General features: G+C 47.4%; 1 protein-coding gene across 5 annotated transcripts in view; it reads right to left on the bottom strand.

The window, feature by feature from the left end:
* Positions 1–261: 261 nt before the first annotated feature.
* GPR107 (G protein-coupled receptor 107) overlaps positions 262–13,634 on the bottom strand; it is a 54,048-nt gene continuing 40,675 nt past the window's right edge. The window contains exons 19-23 of one of the 5 annotated variants that reach the window (XM_042779892.1): positions 10,961–13,305; positions 5,270–5,474; positions 4,172–4,439; positions 2,387–2,599; positions 262–1,970 (exon numbers count right to left, since the gene is read on the bottom strand). In XM_042779892.1, coding sequence (XP_042635826.1) covers positions 13,209–13,305 — 97 coding nt within the window. In that variant the 3' untranslated portion in view covers positions 262–1,970; positions 2,387–2,599; positions 4,172–4,439; positions 5,270–5,474; positions 10,961–13,208. Of the gene's footprint in view, positions 1,971–2,386; positions 2,600–4,171; positions 5,475–10,960; positions 13,306–13,634 lie in introns of all 5 variants that reach the window. The other 4 variants (XM_042779890.1, XM_042779893.1, XM_042779891.1 and 1 more) reach the window with 4 other exon arrangements.

Here is a 13,634-nt window from a genome sequence, read left to right as displayed (position 1 = left end):
TGCCTCCACAACAGCTCAGTGTCTGTGTGCAGTCATTAGCTGTACCGATGCACATGATAAATCCAGTTTTCTTCCCGCCTGTGTTGCAATGAGGGCCCTGCTGGAGCTGCCTGGGCATGCCTGGACTCCCATGGTAGCAGCCAAAGGGGGGAAAATCTGTGCCTGGATACAGCAAAACCTGTCTGTGAGGCTGTGGAGGGCCCAGCACAACACACACGGGGTGTTTGCAGAGGACACAGAGGAGCACAGCTGACACAGCACTGCTCTTTGCACCTTTATTGTTTTTAACCAGCCAAACGTGTCCTGACACTCACTTCTCCAGGGATACATTCCCCAAGTGGATGTTTCTAAAATGCCTCGTCCTCCATTTCCCAGCCTCACACAAACGAGCTCATTAAGGCAGAAGAGGATAAAAACACCATCAGCATGTCCCAGCAGCGGCACAGCCTGGGGGATGAGCTGGAGGGATGGCACTGAGCGACAGGGGATTGGCAGCACGTGGCAGAGAGAGCTCTGTGAGGCAGCGTCTCCCCTCCAGCATCCCTCCCAGTCACTTCCAGCATCTGCATGGCTTTTAGGGACAAAGGCCTGCCTACAACTCCAACACAGGTCTCATCAGATTCCAGTCTAGTCCCCAAATGTGCTGCAAAACATCCTGTGCAGCTCCTTTCTTGCTGCCCATCAGCCAAACTCCAATTTTTGCAGTGTTTCCCTTAATCTGTGCCTGTAACCACACTGCAGCAGGGGTGTCCTTTTGTGTGCAGAGCATGACCTGGCAGTGCCCAGCTGGGGTTCCAGCCAGGTCCCAAACCTTCCCTGCACAGCACAGGCATTCTAGCACAGGCTCTGCTGCTGCAGAACTGATGTTGAAAGGATTTAATTCTATTTAAAACTCTACCCTGCCTCCACCACGTGAAGCACTGAGAACTCAAATCACACAACCGAGAGAAGTAATCGGAAACTATGCAAGGCAGTCACTTTCACTTCCCAATTATTAGCTTTAACCCTATTACTGTTTAAATAACAACCCTGGTGACATTTTCTAGGATGAAGTGACATTTCTACAGGCAGAGCAACACAGGCAAAGTGTGGAAAGACTCCTGGGGCTGACAGGATTGAGATCTGAACAGCAACTGGAACAGAAAACAAACATGCCCAGCTGAATGTGGTCAGTGTGCCCAGAAAGGAGCTGGGTTGTTTGCTCAGAGGAAAATCCACTGCAGGCCAGTCCTTCCTTGAGAGTAGTTTTGCTTTATAAATCCCCTTGGCTCTCTCCTCCAAGACAGACCTCAGGCATTGCTCACATCTCCCACCATCAGCAATTGCAGGACAAGCTCAGAGCCAGCCCAGCCTGACCCGGGCTGGCTTTTTGATGAAGCAGCGTGTGCCGCTTGCAGGGCTTCTGCTGTCTGATCCCCAGAGTGCAGCCATGGAAATGATCATTCCCTGGGCAATATTTGCTGTTGCTGCTGTGGTCACAGCAGGTTCCTGCTCAAAGGGAAGCTTTGAGCTTACCCCTCTTGCCACACCAGCGCTAGAGGTTGGGATGGATCCGAGTCTCCACGTTCTGACTGGAAAAGCTGGGAGGTGTGTGGGCTGCACAGCCGAGTGTGTGTCTGCAGAAAGCTTTTCCTTCCTCGGGTAGCTACTTGAAAGTGTTTAATAAAACCTCGGAGTTCTTTTTCCCCAGGACACAGCAAGTCTGTCAGGCTCAGCCACGCAGCCTTTTGTTCCACGTGGGCTCACCAGGCTGTGCACATTTAATCAGCATCCTCAGACGCCATCACGGGGGTTTTCCCCAACGCATCCTTCCTGATTTAACTGCCAGGATTGCAGCTGCCTCGTGGGAATAGCACTGCATGCAAGCAGCGAGGTGCAGCCTGCCCCGATCGCGTGTGCTCACTCTGTGCATCATCACAAATGATGTTTTCTTTTCCCCTTCTTCATCCTCCTCACTGATGTGCTCAGACCTAAAAAACCAGTGGTGTCACACAGCCCAAGCACAGCACTCACTGAATCCCACCTTGGCCACGGCTGGAGCTGTTTGTGGGGCGGGAATTTGGGATGAGGTAGGATCCAGTATTGCACACTTACACTCTTAGATGTGCCTTGGCGCAGGAGCTGCCCCAGGAAAAGGAGAAGAGAGGCAGGGGATGGACTCTGGAAAGCCCATCCCATCCCCTTCCTCGCTCCTCCCCTTCCCAGGGCTGGACGAGGCACCACCCGGGTCCGCTCGGGCTTCAGGCTTCTCCAAAGCGCTTTTTCCTACTGCATCACGAAACCCACACATCCTCCCACCCACCCGTCCATCACAGCTGTCTTTGTGGCCAGTGTCACCCCCCAGTCCTGTCAGCTTGTGAACATCCCCCCTTCCACATCCACCCACCCAAAAGCAGCTCGAGAAGATGCTCCAAAACCAACAGACCACATGAGCGAGGAATCTGTGACTGGAGACATCAGCCTGGCAGTGAACTCACGGAGCAGAGCACACACAGCCTGGAGTTGGTGGGTTTTTTTTGTGGAAAAGCCAAAATTTGGTCAGAGTTTTCTCGTGCCAAAGCAGGAGTGGGTCAGCAGGGGAGTAGTGAAGCATCAGAGCCTGGAATAGGGAAGGAACATACACACAGAGGAGATTAATTATATCAACTACAGAAATAGTTGCTATTTTAAGGTTAATGCTTGAGTGATCTGACTCAGTCAGAAAAAGAGCCAAAGGAATTATTGGCATCAGCGCTGACTGCTCCCCCAGACAAGCCATGGTCACCGCTGGCACAGAGAGCCCCCAAAATAGCTGCTTTTCCAGAGGATTTTTAAAAGATGCCATTAGAATGAGTTCAACATCCTGATGCAACAACCACAAGCACAGGAATGCATCAGCTCATCCTGGGGACACCCTCGGCTTCCAGGCATCACCCTCATCTCAGATTACAACCATTTTACGTTTCTACCATCTCCAGACTGGGAGCAGCGTTCAGCGGGACTGCACAGCTCCCAGCTCAGCAGCCAGGATGTTCCTGAAGCTCTTTTATGCTCGACAAGATGCGAGCGAGCTGCTCTTGCTTCGCCCCTGGTATCGCTGCAGGTCACAGCAAGCGCCCAGCGCTGGCATTTACCAACTGCTTTGATAGCTGAGCTATAGATGAGTAAATAAGAAAGCCCTCTAAAAAAATCGAGATTTATAACCCAAAACACTCCAATACTCAGACTCCAGCAGCTCTATTGGCTATCACTGCCATAAATTAATTTATATAGCACAGCATTTTAATGCCAGCACATCACACGGCTGCAGAGAAACGCAACAAACACCAAACATTCCAGGTTTTTGGGGAAAGCGGCAGCAGGAACGGTGCCCTGCAGGCTCTTTCCCAGGAAATGGAAGTGTGGATATTGAAATGATGGCCAAATGCAGTGGAAGGTCTGGAAATCAAACTGTTCAAGGCTGCACGTACAGCTGTCGCTCGAGACTGACACGCAGCCGGCGCGCTGAGCGTTACGATTTGCCACGCTATTAATTTCTCTGTTAAATTCTAGTTTATTTTTTAAAGCCTGTATTCTCTTTACAGCCCCTGGGGCTGTAATTGTTATGCTAATTTAGGAAGCCGGCAAGGGTGGCTGTGGTGAACTCATCAGCTGCTCGCCCTGCAGTTTGCAGGCAGCCCTGGGCTGAGACAAAGCCAAGCAGGAGGAGGTTTTGTGGATCTTCCTTCCATCTTCCTTCACGGCACATCACAAATCCCGGCTGGCAAGTGGGGAATCATCCTTGTTCTGCTCCTGCCCTCCTCGTCCTGCAGAGCTCAGCCCAGCCACCTTGAGCCAGGGCTTGATTCCAGACAGACTGAAAAGAAAACGCTCCTCGTGAGGACAACCAAGGAGCGCTGTGCACTTTTTCTGGGTGAGATAAGATCACAGTCACAGAGGCAGCAGCAGAATTTTGCAGCAAAGACTCCTGGCAGCATCCACCGGCACGCTGAGGGCTGGAAAAGGGGTTGGAGAAGCTGTTCTCCACATGGCTCTCCACCCACTGCAGGTGACTTGAGCAGGTCTGCTGCCAAGCTTCAGCAGGGGTTTTAATAACAAACCCCACATCCGTGAGAGAAGCGTCCTTAAATCTGAAACACTGAGATTTGGAGCAGAACAGAGCTTTTTCAAAAATATACATATTTATAAGAACCTTCAAAATAAAGGGAAGTCACGTGGCTTGCAGCTCTCCTGTGATCCTGCCCAGATGTTTGCTCCAAATGCAGCTCGGTGTCCTGTGCTGAGCTCTGAGCATGCAGAGGGCACAGGAATGGGTGTCCTGCTGGGTTTCACACCACAAACCAGACAGAAATCAGCCTCTTGATTAGTCATGAATGCTACATTGGCTCATCAGCCCCTCGGTGCCCGGGGTCTGGCTGCTGAGGACATTTGGAGGCTGGGGCAGCTGGTGCTGACCTGCTCTGGTTTTAAGACAAGACACAAGTCCCTTGAGCAAGCTTTGTAAGCAAACTGTGCAGTCAGCAGTGATGTCTGCCCACCCAAACCCTACCCTGCAATCGTTAAAACCAAACAAAACCACAACAATGCCCAAAAACATTCAAACACACAAAATCGACCTGATTGACCTACTCCTATTCTTCAAATTTTGTTGCTGTTTAAGAGTTGGAATTGTTGCCTCCCATAAGGCTGCTCTGATTCATGGCAACACTCAGGCATTGTGTGCTTGTTAAATCCCAGCAGAAATTTCCTCTCAGATTTTGCAGCAACAGTTAAAACCCTGCCTGACTCAGAATACAGATTAGGGCACACACCAACCAGCTTCATTTCAACGTGTTCCTCCTATGGAGCAGCCAGGCTCACTCAATCTGTGAGGTTTAACAGTAAAACTAAAATGACCCCCCCAAACCAGGAATTATGCATGCAATATATTTCCCACTGAGATAAGCAAATGGAAAATGGCTGAGCCAGGCATTTCATCCAGCTCACAGCCAACGAGGGGTCATTCCCTGCAGTGTATTTAGCAGTGATTTGTCCAGCCTAGTGCTGATTATCTAAAACAACACAGAACTGCCTCCATTTCTCCAGGGAGATTGTTTGCAGCCAAACTCATTGGCAAAAGGTTTCTCTTAACATCTTGTTTTCTTCTGCTTTTGTTCCATCTCACCTCTCCACAGCTCAGCCTTCAGCCACACAAATTCCAAACCCATTTCTGTGGGTTACCCCCATGCAGCCATTTTGTACTGAGCTACATCTTCTTGGCTTTCTTGAATCATCACTTAGTCAGGCTTACAGTTTTAATTCTTGTCATCTTCTGCCATTGCCCAATTCCTTCATCTCAGTCACTGCAGCTGTTCTTTGTAGCCCCTCCAATTTGGCTACTGCCTCCTGGTATGAGATCTCTCCAAAATGAACAAGTTTGGCTTCTCCTGGGAGAGGCAGATCAATACCTTCACAGCTGTGCTGGGTGGAGGATTCCTTCCAGCTTCACAGAGCTCCTGCAGAACAAAGATGCTGAGCAGTTCAGGGAAGAGGCAGCTGGAGCACTCAGTGACTCTTCACACCCACAGTAAGCAGTGCTGCAGTCTCAGGGAGCAGCTGGTGATGGGACATCAGGGAGAGATTGTGACACCTCACCCAAATGACTCAGGACTGAAGGTGTACAGAAGATCTGCACCCCAGAACAACGTCCCCAGGGACAACAACCCCCCAAACATATTGCTACACTTACAGTGCCCCATGTTTTAACTGCTCCTTTCATCAAGGGTGCTCTTGCCAAGCTCAGCACAATCATCCCAAGAGGGAGCAGTAGAAGGAATTTCACACTGCCTCTTCCATTTAAATTCTCACCTATTCCACCTGCCACCCCTGTAACAACTTCACCTCACCTGCCTGTTTATTTATCAGGAATACCAGAGCCATCTCATGCACAGTGTCTCAGCCACCCCACAGAAAATATCCCATGGGGGAGAAGAGCCACAACAAAGCAGTGTCACCCCCAATTACCATTCTCCATGGATGAGAGGGGAGAAAAGGAATGGATGACATGCACTTTTTACTACTTAAGACAGAAGAAAGCCCTTGTCTCCTAAGGAAGGCCCCAGTATCAGGATCAGCTGTGCAATAACAAGCTGTGTTATTACCTCTGCTGTATAAAGCAATTTGGTTTTTATTGACCACTCGCTATACTGGGCACTACAACACTCTCCCCTCATTAGAGCCTGTCAGTCAGAAAGCAAAGGAAGGTAAAAGCACATTTTAAAAAGGCAGCTCTTTGCAGTCTTGAAGATAACCTTGCAAAAGCATTGACAGCAGGCAGCCAGGACTGCAATGAAGAGCTGCAAATGATCAGACAGCTTGGAATCTCAGACACTGGAAGAAAAACCTTAGTGCAGGTAGAACAATTTACCTCCCCTGGGCAGGAAAACACCTGCAAAATTACATCCAAGCACAGAACACTGAGGAAAGTTTTGTTAGCTCTGGTTTTGTTTCTCCCTGTTCCCTGTGTAAGTCTGCCAGATGACCTCTGCTTGCAGTAGACCTCAAACACTGGGAGCTCTTCTTTGTGTCTCCTTGGAGAAAATGGTCAGGAATCATTTTTTCCACTGATAACTTCATTTGGTCTCCTTCTCAAGTGAGTGTTCCCACAATTTAGTCCCACTTCACCCACTCCACCCTTAACATTTCACCTTTCCTTATGGCTGAGGGATGTTTGGCTCAGTGCAGGAAACTCTTGGGATGAGTCTCAGAACTGCTGACAGAGAATGTGACAGTGGAAAGGCCAAATACACAACAGACAAAACATGCAGAGGATGTTCAGTTTGGAGAAACCTGCAGTAAAGAGATTTAGGCTACTCCAGTGCAACAACCAGCAACCACCTGCAGGAGGAAAGTTTGTTCTAACCTACAGTGAGGTATTAGGAAAGCCAAATTCCAAATACTTTTTATAGTTGAGCTTCCTGGTAAAACACCACCCACCAGAGGCTGGAGGCAGTGCAGAGCTGGCTGCTGGGGAGGTGCAGGGTGGAGAAGACAGGCTATTTCTGGCATTACCCCTGGGTGGTAGGATGAGAACCATAGGCTGAACTGTAAGAAACATCTTGAAGACTGGAATTTCGTGCTGAAGGACATATGCTTTTGAGGATGGGGGATTATCAGGAAGAACACTTCATAGGAATAGTGCCCTCCTTGTCCCTGCCAACCCAATCAGTTTGCAGAATTGAAATGCAAGGTTAGATCCCAACCCCAGCAAGAACACAGCTACAGACATCCCAAATCACCATCAGTCTAACCTAGAACAGGTCAAGAACTTGCCCCCCTGAGATAGTGTGGCCAGATCCAAAGATATTACTGTAAAAGTAAGTTTCTATCCTTAATTTGTATCTGGATACCGAGGTTCAGAGTATCAGCTCTTTGTCTGCCCTTGCCTGGCAAGCTGACACCAGAGAACACAGACTACAGGGCTGGAGAGTAGCAACAAGCCCAGATGCTCCTGCATTCCTGCCTGAGACTGCAGGAGACACAGGGCTGGGAAAAACACTTTTGTTCGAGACTCAGTCCACAAACCACTGCCTAAGTTCAGCTCACAAACCTAGAAGAACAGCTGGGCACATCCAAGCACAGCTCCAGTACGTGGAGCTCAAGAAGAGGCACCTCAGTGAACCTCACTGGGTCACTGGCAGGAAAGCTTTTCCCTTCAAAAGAAGTTTTCCATGTAAGTTTTGTGATTTGGCCCTGGATCCATGATGCAGATGTTGATGGCTGGAAACAGAAGTTGAGCAGAGGGAAATGCAGACTGTGGGATCAAGGGTCAGCTTGGCTACTGGCAGTTCAGAAGGAGAAAATGAGATGCATTAAAAACAACTTTCTGGTCAATCTTTATTTTACACATTTGCATCACAGCAGGGAAACCAAGTTACACAGACTGTCCTGACTTGTCTCTACCTTGCTTCTCTTCAAATACTGTTTGCTGTTCTTTTAATAAAGTTTAAAAAAATACTGAAAAAAATTTCCATTTTTACATCTGAACAGGAACTGAGGAATAAGATATTTACAGGTCACCAAAACCCCAGGAACTGGACCTTGCTGTACACAGAAAAGTCTTTTTTAGTTCTTCTAGAGGTCACTTACTGAATGAATTCAAAGCTACATTGTACAAGGTGCCCTAAAGCTGCTTAATGACACAAGAGGATCTAGAATTAATTATTGATAGTTCCTAAAGGGCAAAGGAAGCTATTTAGACCCATATTCTGTTTTAACAGAGCAGGTACCAGCTCCACTGGCTGCAGGATGAAGTGCTTCTGATGATGTGGAGGTCGTACTCTACTTCAGTTCACAGAGAGCAGAACACTGAGTGAAATCCCACAGGGAAATAATTATTAAGAATTGTCCTTTCTAGAGGATTGCTGCACTCAAAACATAAATGCCTTCTTGAGCCAGTCAGCCTATATGGAGTGACTCTTTTCTCAGCCACTTTCTTCCTACACCACTCAAAACCCGAGTATCAGTATTTTCTTACATCCTGTTCCAGCCACTTGGGAGCACAGATCATGTGCAGCTCTCAGTGGATCATTGCTATATCCAGGCAAGACACTACAAAGGGAAAATGCACAGCTTCCCAATATTGCTAAGGAAAAGTGATTAATCAGCCCAAAAGTGTTGTATCCAGCAGCTACAAAAAAGAAGCCAAATTAATTCAATTAGAACAACGTTTTATAGCAAATTAACCCCAGGGAACACAAAGAAATATTGGTCAAGTGTCTCTGGGCAGCACCACCTCAGCTTTTATGAAACATGGGGGCTACTGATACTACACACAAGGTCCCAGTTTCAGTGTGAGTCCCACTGTGTTCAAACCTCACTGCATCTCCCACTCCTGCAGACCACAGCTCCTCACTCTTTGTACACAGGTGAAAAATGGGGATGTGCTCTATGAGCGAAATAGAGATCATAACACAGGAGCTATAAAACATCTTCTTTGAAGTGACAGCAATCTGTTAGCTAGCTGACAGGTCAAATTGAAGGAGACAAACCAAGTAGGCTAAAGGAAGAAAGATTTCCTTCCCTCTCCTTAATAGCTAGGGAACTCCAGCTCTCAGAGCTCAACAGAGCCTACAATACCCAGTATTTGCTTAAAATTGGGCACTTTTCAAATCAACAACAAAATCCCCTCCCTTCTCATCAATTTGATTGTCCATGGCTCAACTGCTTTTCTCTAAAAGGAACACACAGTAAGGAAAAAAGACTTAACACTAAAAATCTTCTCCAGGACTTGCACCAGATGTGCACACTGGAGTGGTCAGGACATGCCCTGTCATGGCCAGAAGGAATGTTACAGTGCTCAAGGATACATGGTGGATGCACACTCATGCTAGAGTGAGTCCACTTAGCTTAGAAAAAAACCCACATCTTCCACACTACGAGCTCCAGACAAAATGCTGCAATGCAGCAAATTTTTACAACATGCTCTCCTAGGGTATGGCAGCATGGGAATCCAGGAGCAGGGCACTCAGCTGGAGGGAAACACTGAACAATGCACGGCACACATCACAACACGCCCAGCGAGATGACAGCATGAAAGAGCATCTTAATAGGACAGCATGTGGCTCCTTCAACTCCAACTGCTCCACTCTGAGCAGGCAGCAGCACTGCTCCAGATGACCCCATTATGTCTTGCTTTCTTTCAGTACCTCTCTTGATGAACCATCAAGGAAAACATTTTCCAGCCCGAAGAATGAAGGAGTCTGGCAGTTGCACTGCAAGGAGGTTTCCTCTGGAAGACAGCCTGCTGAGCAGCCACGGCAGGAAGGAGGAGTGCAGCAGTGCCATGTGCATGTCAGCATCCACTGGGATTTATTGGGGCATAACCTGCATTACAAGCAAAGCCTGAACCAATCTCATTTTTGTCTGCAGAGGGGAATGAGTGCTCTGCTGCAGCAGCAGATGGGAAAGCATTCAAACCATTTATTGCCATTGCAGCAGAGCTGCTGTTCCAGGACTCCTGTCACTGCTGCTGGGTACTGCTGGTGATTGCTTCAGTAAAAGCAGTGACAGGGAGGCAAAGCTGCATATCCCTAAATGATCTGTAACCTACAACAGCTCCTCCAGCTTCCCTCCCCGAGAGGCAGAGCTTCCTACCAGCAGCCTGTGAAAGGCAAGCACTGATGATCCTGCCTGAAGCTCCAAGCTCTGCACTCCCCTAGCCCTGGAGTCATGCCATGCCAGCCATGTGGGTTTGCCTGGGAAGGAGGGGAGGAGCACTCCTGTCTTTGATGATTGCAGTGCAGCACTCACTGTGCTGGAGAAAGGCACAACTGCAGCCATCCCCTCCACCATCCCATCCATCAACACAGACTTTTTGTCCTGATCCAAGGAATTGCACCAGAGAAAGTTCATTTTGGAAATGGCCACAATAAGAACCCTTTGGGTTTTGACTTGTCCATGACTTTGATTTTCCTTGCTAATGCTCAGGTCTGACCATTTCCTGCTGCTTGTCATCCCGTGTAAAGCAGCAGCTGAAGCTGGTTGCAGAGCTGACTGCTGAAGCTCAGGGCTGAACTTGGAAAAAGCTCTTGTAAAAAAAGGACTTCCTGAATACTGCTGTGGTTTTCCATGCCAAGACAAAAAGAAATGACCCATTTTTTTGGCCTCTGACTGGTGAGCCAGGGACTTGGCAGATAAACCTACACCATATGCAACTTCAGTTTAAAAAGTGCATATTATTAAAAAAAAAAAAAAGAAACCTGAGACTAAGGAAACAGCACTTGCCAAATTGTCAGCTCCACTGATGCTGACATATGGAACAGGCAGCTGTTTGGAACCAGCTCAGCATTCCCTGGGATCACAGCACAGCCCTGGTGGTTCTGGGTGAAATGCCACACCTATGACAGTGTCACATCTCACTCACAAAAGGATTAACAGGCTCTAGAACAGCATTGTCCAGATGCACTTTGTTCCTGGCAGCACATCCTTATCCCTTACATACCTCAGTGCCAACACACTCCAAGTCTTCAGTGGGCTTCTCTGAGCAAACTTCAGAGCCTGTTCAAGCACCCTTTGGATGCAGGGAGTGACAAGGGACAGAATAACTGCAGAGGATGAATTTTCCAGATATTGCATTTAAGTGTATGATGAGCTGGGACTGCCTGTTTGTTTATGGTCCAATTTCTCACACTTCAGCTAAATATGCAGATTTCTTCCTCCAGAAGGCCTAAAAGGCCCATAGGTCACCAAGCAGCCTTTCCACTGGTATAGGATCTCTTCTCACTAAAACTGTCTCACTGCAAGGCAATGACAGCAAAGTCAAACTATCACTGCTGTGATTACTGTGAAGTTACAGCTCAGGAGGAAAACAGAAGAGAAACCTGTAGCCAGAGACAAATGCTCTTCTTCTTGTGCTTTATCTGAAGAGAAAGCAGTTCCAGGTATCAAAGCAGGTAGATTTGTTTCCATGGTGCATAGAACCAACAGCTGGGAAAAGAAGCAGCAATGGGGGAAAGTGGTGCTGCTCCTCAAACAGCAAGTCCTGGTACAGACAGCTCACCAGGAGCTCCACAATCCCTGCTCAGGAGTGAGGAAGTGGTTCAAGATTCTTGAGGAAATCCTCCTTCTCAGATTGGAGAATAAAATACACCAGTGGCTCCTCATCAGCTGTGCCCCAGAAATGTAGTCCCTCCAAAAAAGCAGTTCCTGGATGAGTCTGTAAGCGATGCTGGCACATCCAGGGCTCTGATGAAGCCTCTCCCTGACACCCTGGCAGAGGCACCACTCTGTGCAGGGCCTCTGCATCAATATTAAGGCTTCAGTGGGTCAGTGACTTAGAGCTGATTTATTTTTGTTAAAGCTAATCCTCATTGCACCAGTGAGCCACTTCCATCCTCCCCCAAATGAATGCTCATTTTCACTGCCACAGCTCTGGACACCAAGTGCCCTACACCAACCCCAGGGACTACAGAGAAAACACATGTGGGCATTTTGGAACATGTCTGTAAAGACTCCACTGCAAGTCTGCAGTTAACAGTCAAGGACTGCATTTTCCCCTGCATCAAGGTTCTGGTCATAATCTTCTCCTCTCCTGACAAAAGAAAACCCCAACATTTAGGACTGTGAGTTACAGCTGTCTGTTTTTGATGGCAATACCACTTTGACCAGTTCAGCTCATCTCAACAGCAGTGTCATTAATCCCACACAGCCAGAGAGGTACAAGTAGCCATTCAGAGAGGCCCAGTAATTCAGGGTAACTGTGAACCAGAGATTTATGCTGCAGTAAAATGGCTAGACAGATTTCCACTGGAGAGTCTGGTACTGTTTATACTGTGCCAGAAAGGAGTGACTTTTGAAAAACCTTGAAAATATTTTACAAAGCAAACCAAAGTGCTCTGGGTCACAGCTTGAAAGTAAACATTTAGGCAGACCCCTAAAAAGCAAGCATCAGTCTTACACCTCTTGTGTACTTCTTGTCAGGTGGGGCTGAGTCAAGAGCAACTCCAAGGACACTGGAGAATGTACATAAATGTTTACTGCACTATGGGCTTAGTGCTTTAATGGAGAACAGTCACTCATTTCCTGTATAGCAACACATCTGAAAACCTGACACATTCAGGTGGACACCTGCAGGGATAAGACAAGAAGATACTTATCACCTTTCACACTTGCATGAGCAGTGGCAGAAGTCATCTGATCCAACATCCCTTCAGTCTCTCAAATAACTGCAGTTGTTCCTATCCATTTGTTTTGCAATGTTTCGTCCATGCCACAAGGAGAGTTTATAAAAAGAAAAAAAATACTTACATGTCTTTATCTTCTTTTTCCACCTTCTGACAGGCTTTGCAAGTCCCAGCATTCATGTTACATAGCAAGTGTGTGTGTGTGTGTAGATATATGAGCATTATATAAAATATATTCTTTACATACACACTGAAGATCCCTCTTCACATTAGTATTACACATTCTGAAGAACACAACAATTCAGAAAAAAGAACCGATCCAGAAAGGGGGGGGGAAAAAAAGCTACCCCAAATCCCTAGGAAAGCTTCACACTCCTTGCAGGTACCAAGAGATCCCATTTTCTTATGATCAAAGGAATAGTTATATTTCTGCACTGCTTTGCTCTCCCTAGACACACCCCACTCTGCAGTTTCAGTGGTGGGGAGTGCAAGTTGCTCCCTTTCCACTGAGAGTAATATTAATAAATTAAAAAAGTTTCTCTGAAAGTGCTGCCTTAGTCCAGTCCATCATGCCATGCTTTCCCATTCGCCCTGGGGCTCTGCTGAACCATTCACCACTTTCTTGACTTTCTTCATGCCCTCCATTACTCCTGAAGTTGTCACCCTAGAAGAGAAGGGAGAAGCATCAGCCATCAGACCTTGAACTGCAAAATCCATTTCAGCAACAGCTCACACCCATCAAACAACATTTCTCACATCTCTTTACCCACACTGAGCAGTTTCCATGTTTGATCTCTGTATCACCCTCACACAGCACAGATGGGCACTGGAAGCACACCCACTGTCCTTGAGCACCTCAAGGCCCTTCCCATCCATCATTAAAGCAACAAGTAATACTGGTTCATACTTCAACAAAGGTAACAGAGGTGGTAAAACAGTTAAACCAGGTGTTTATTTGCTAAATTTGAACAGTTCACTTAAAAAAAACCCTTT

The sequence above is a fragment of the Catharus ustulatus genome, chromosome 21, assembly GCF_009819885.2.
Source record: "Catharus ustulatus isolate bCatUst1 chromosome 21, bCatUst1.pri.v2, whole genome shotgun sequence".
Lineage (NCBI taxonomy): Eukaryota > Metazoa > Chordata > Aves > Passeriformes > Turdidae > Catharus > Catharus ustulatus.
The sequence above is the reverse complement of the archived record's forward strand: the minus strand, read 5'-3'. Positions and strand labels throughout refer to the sequence as shown.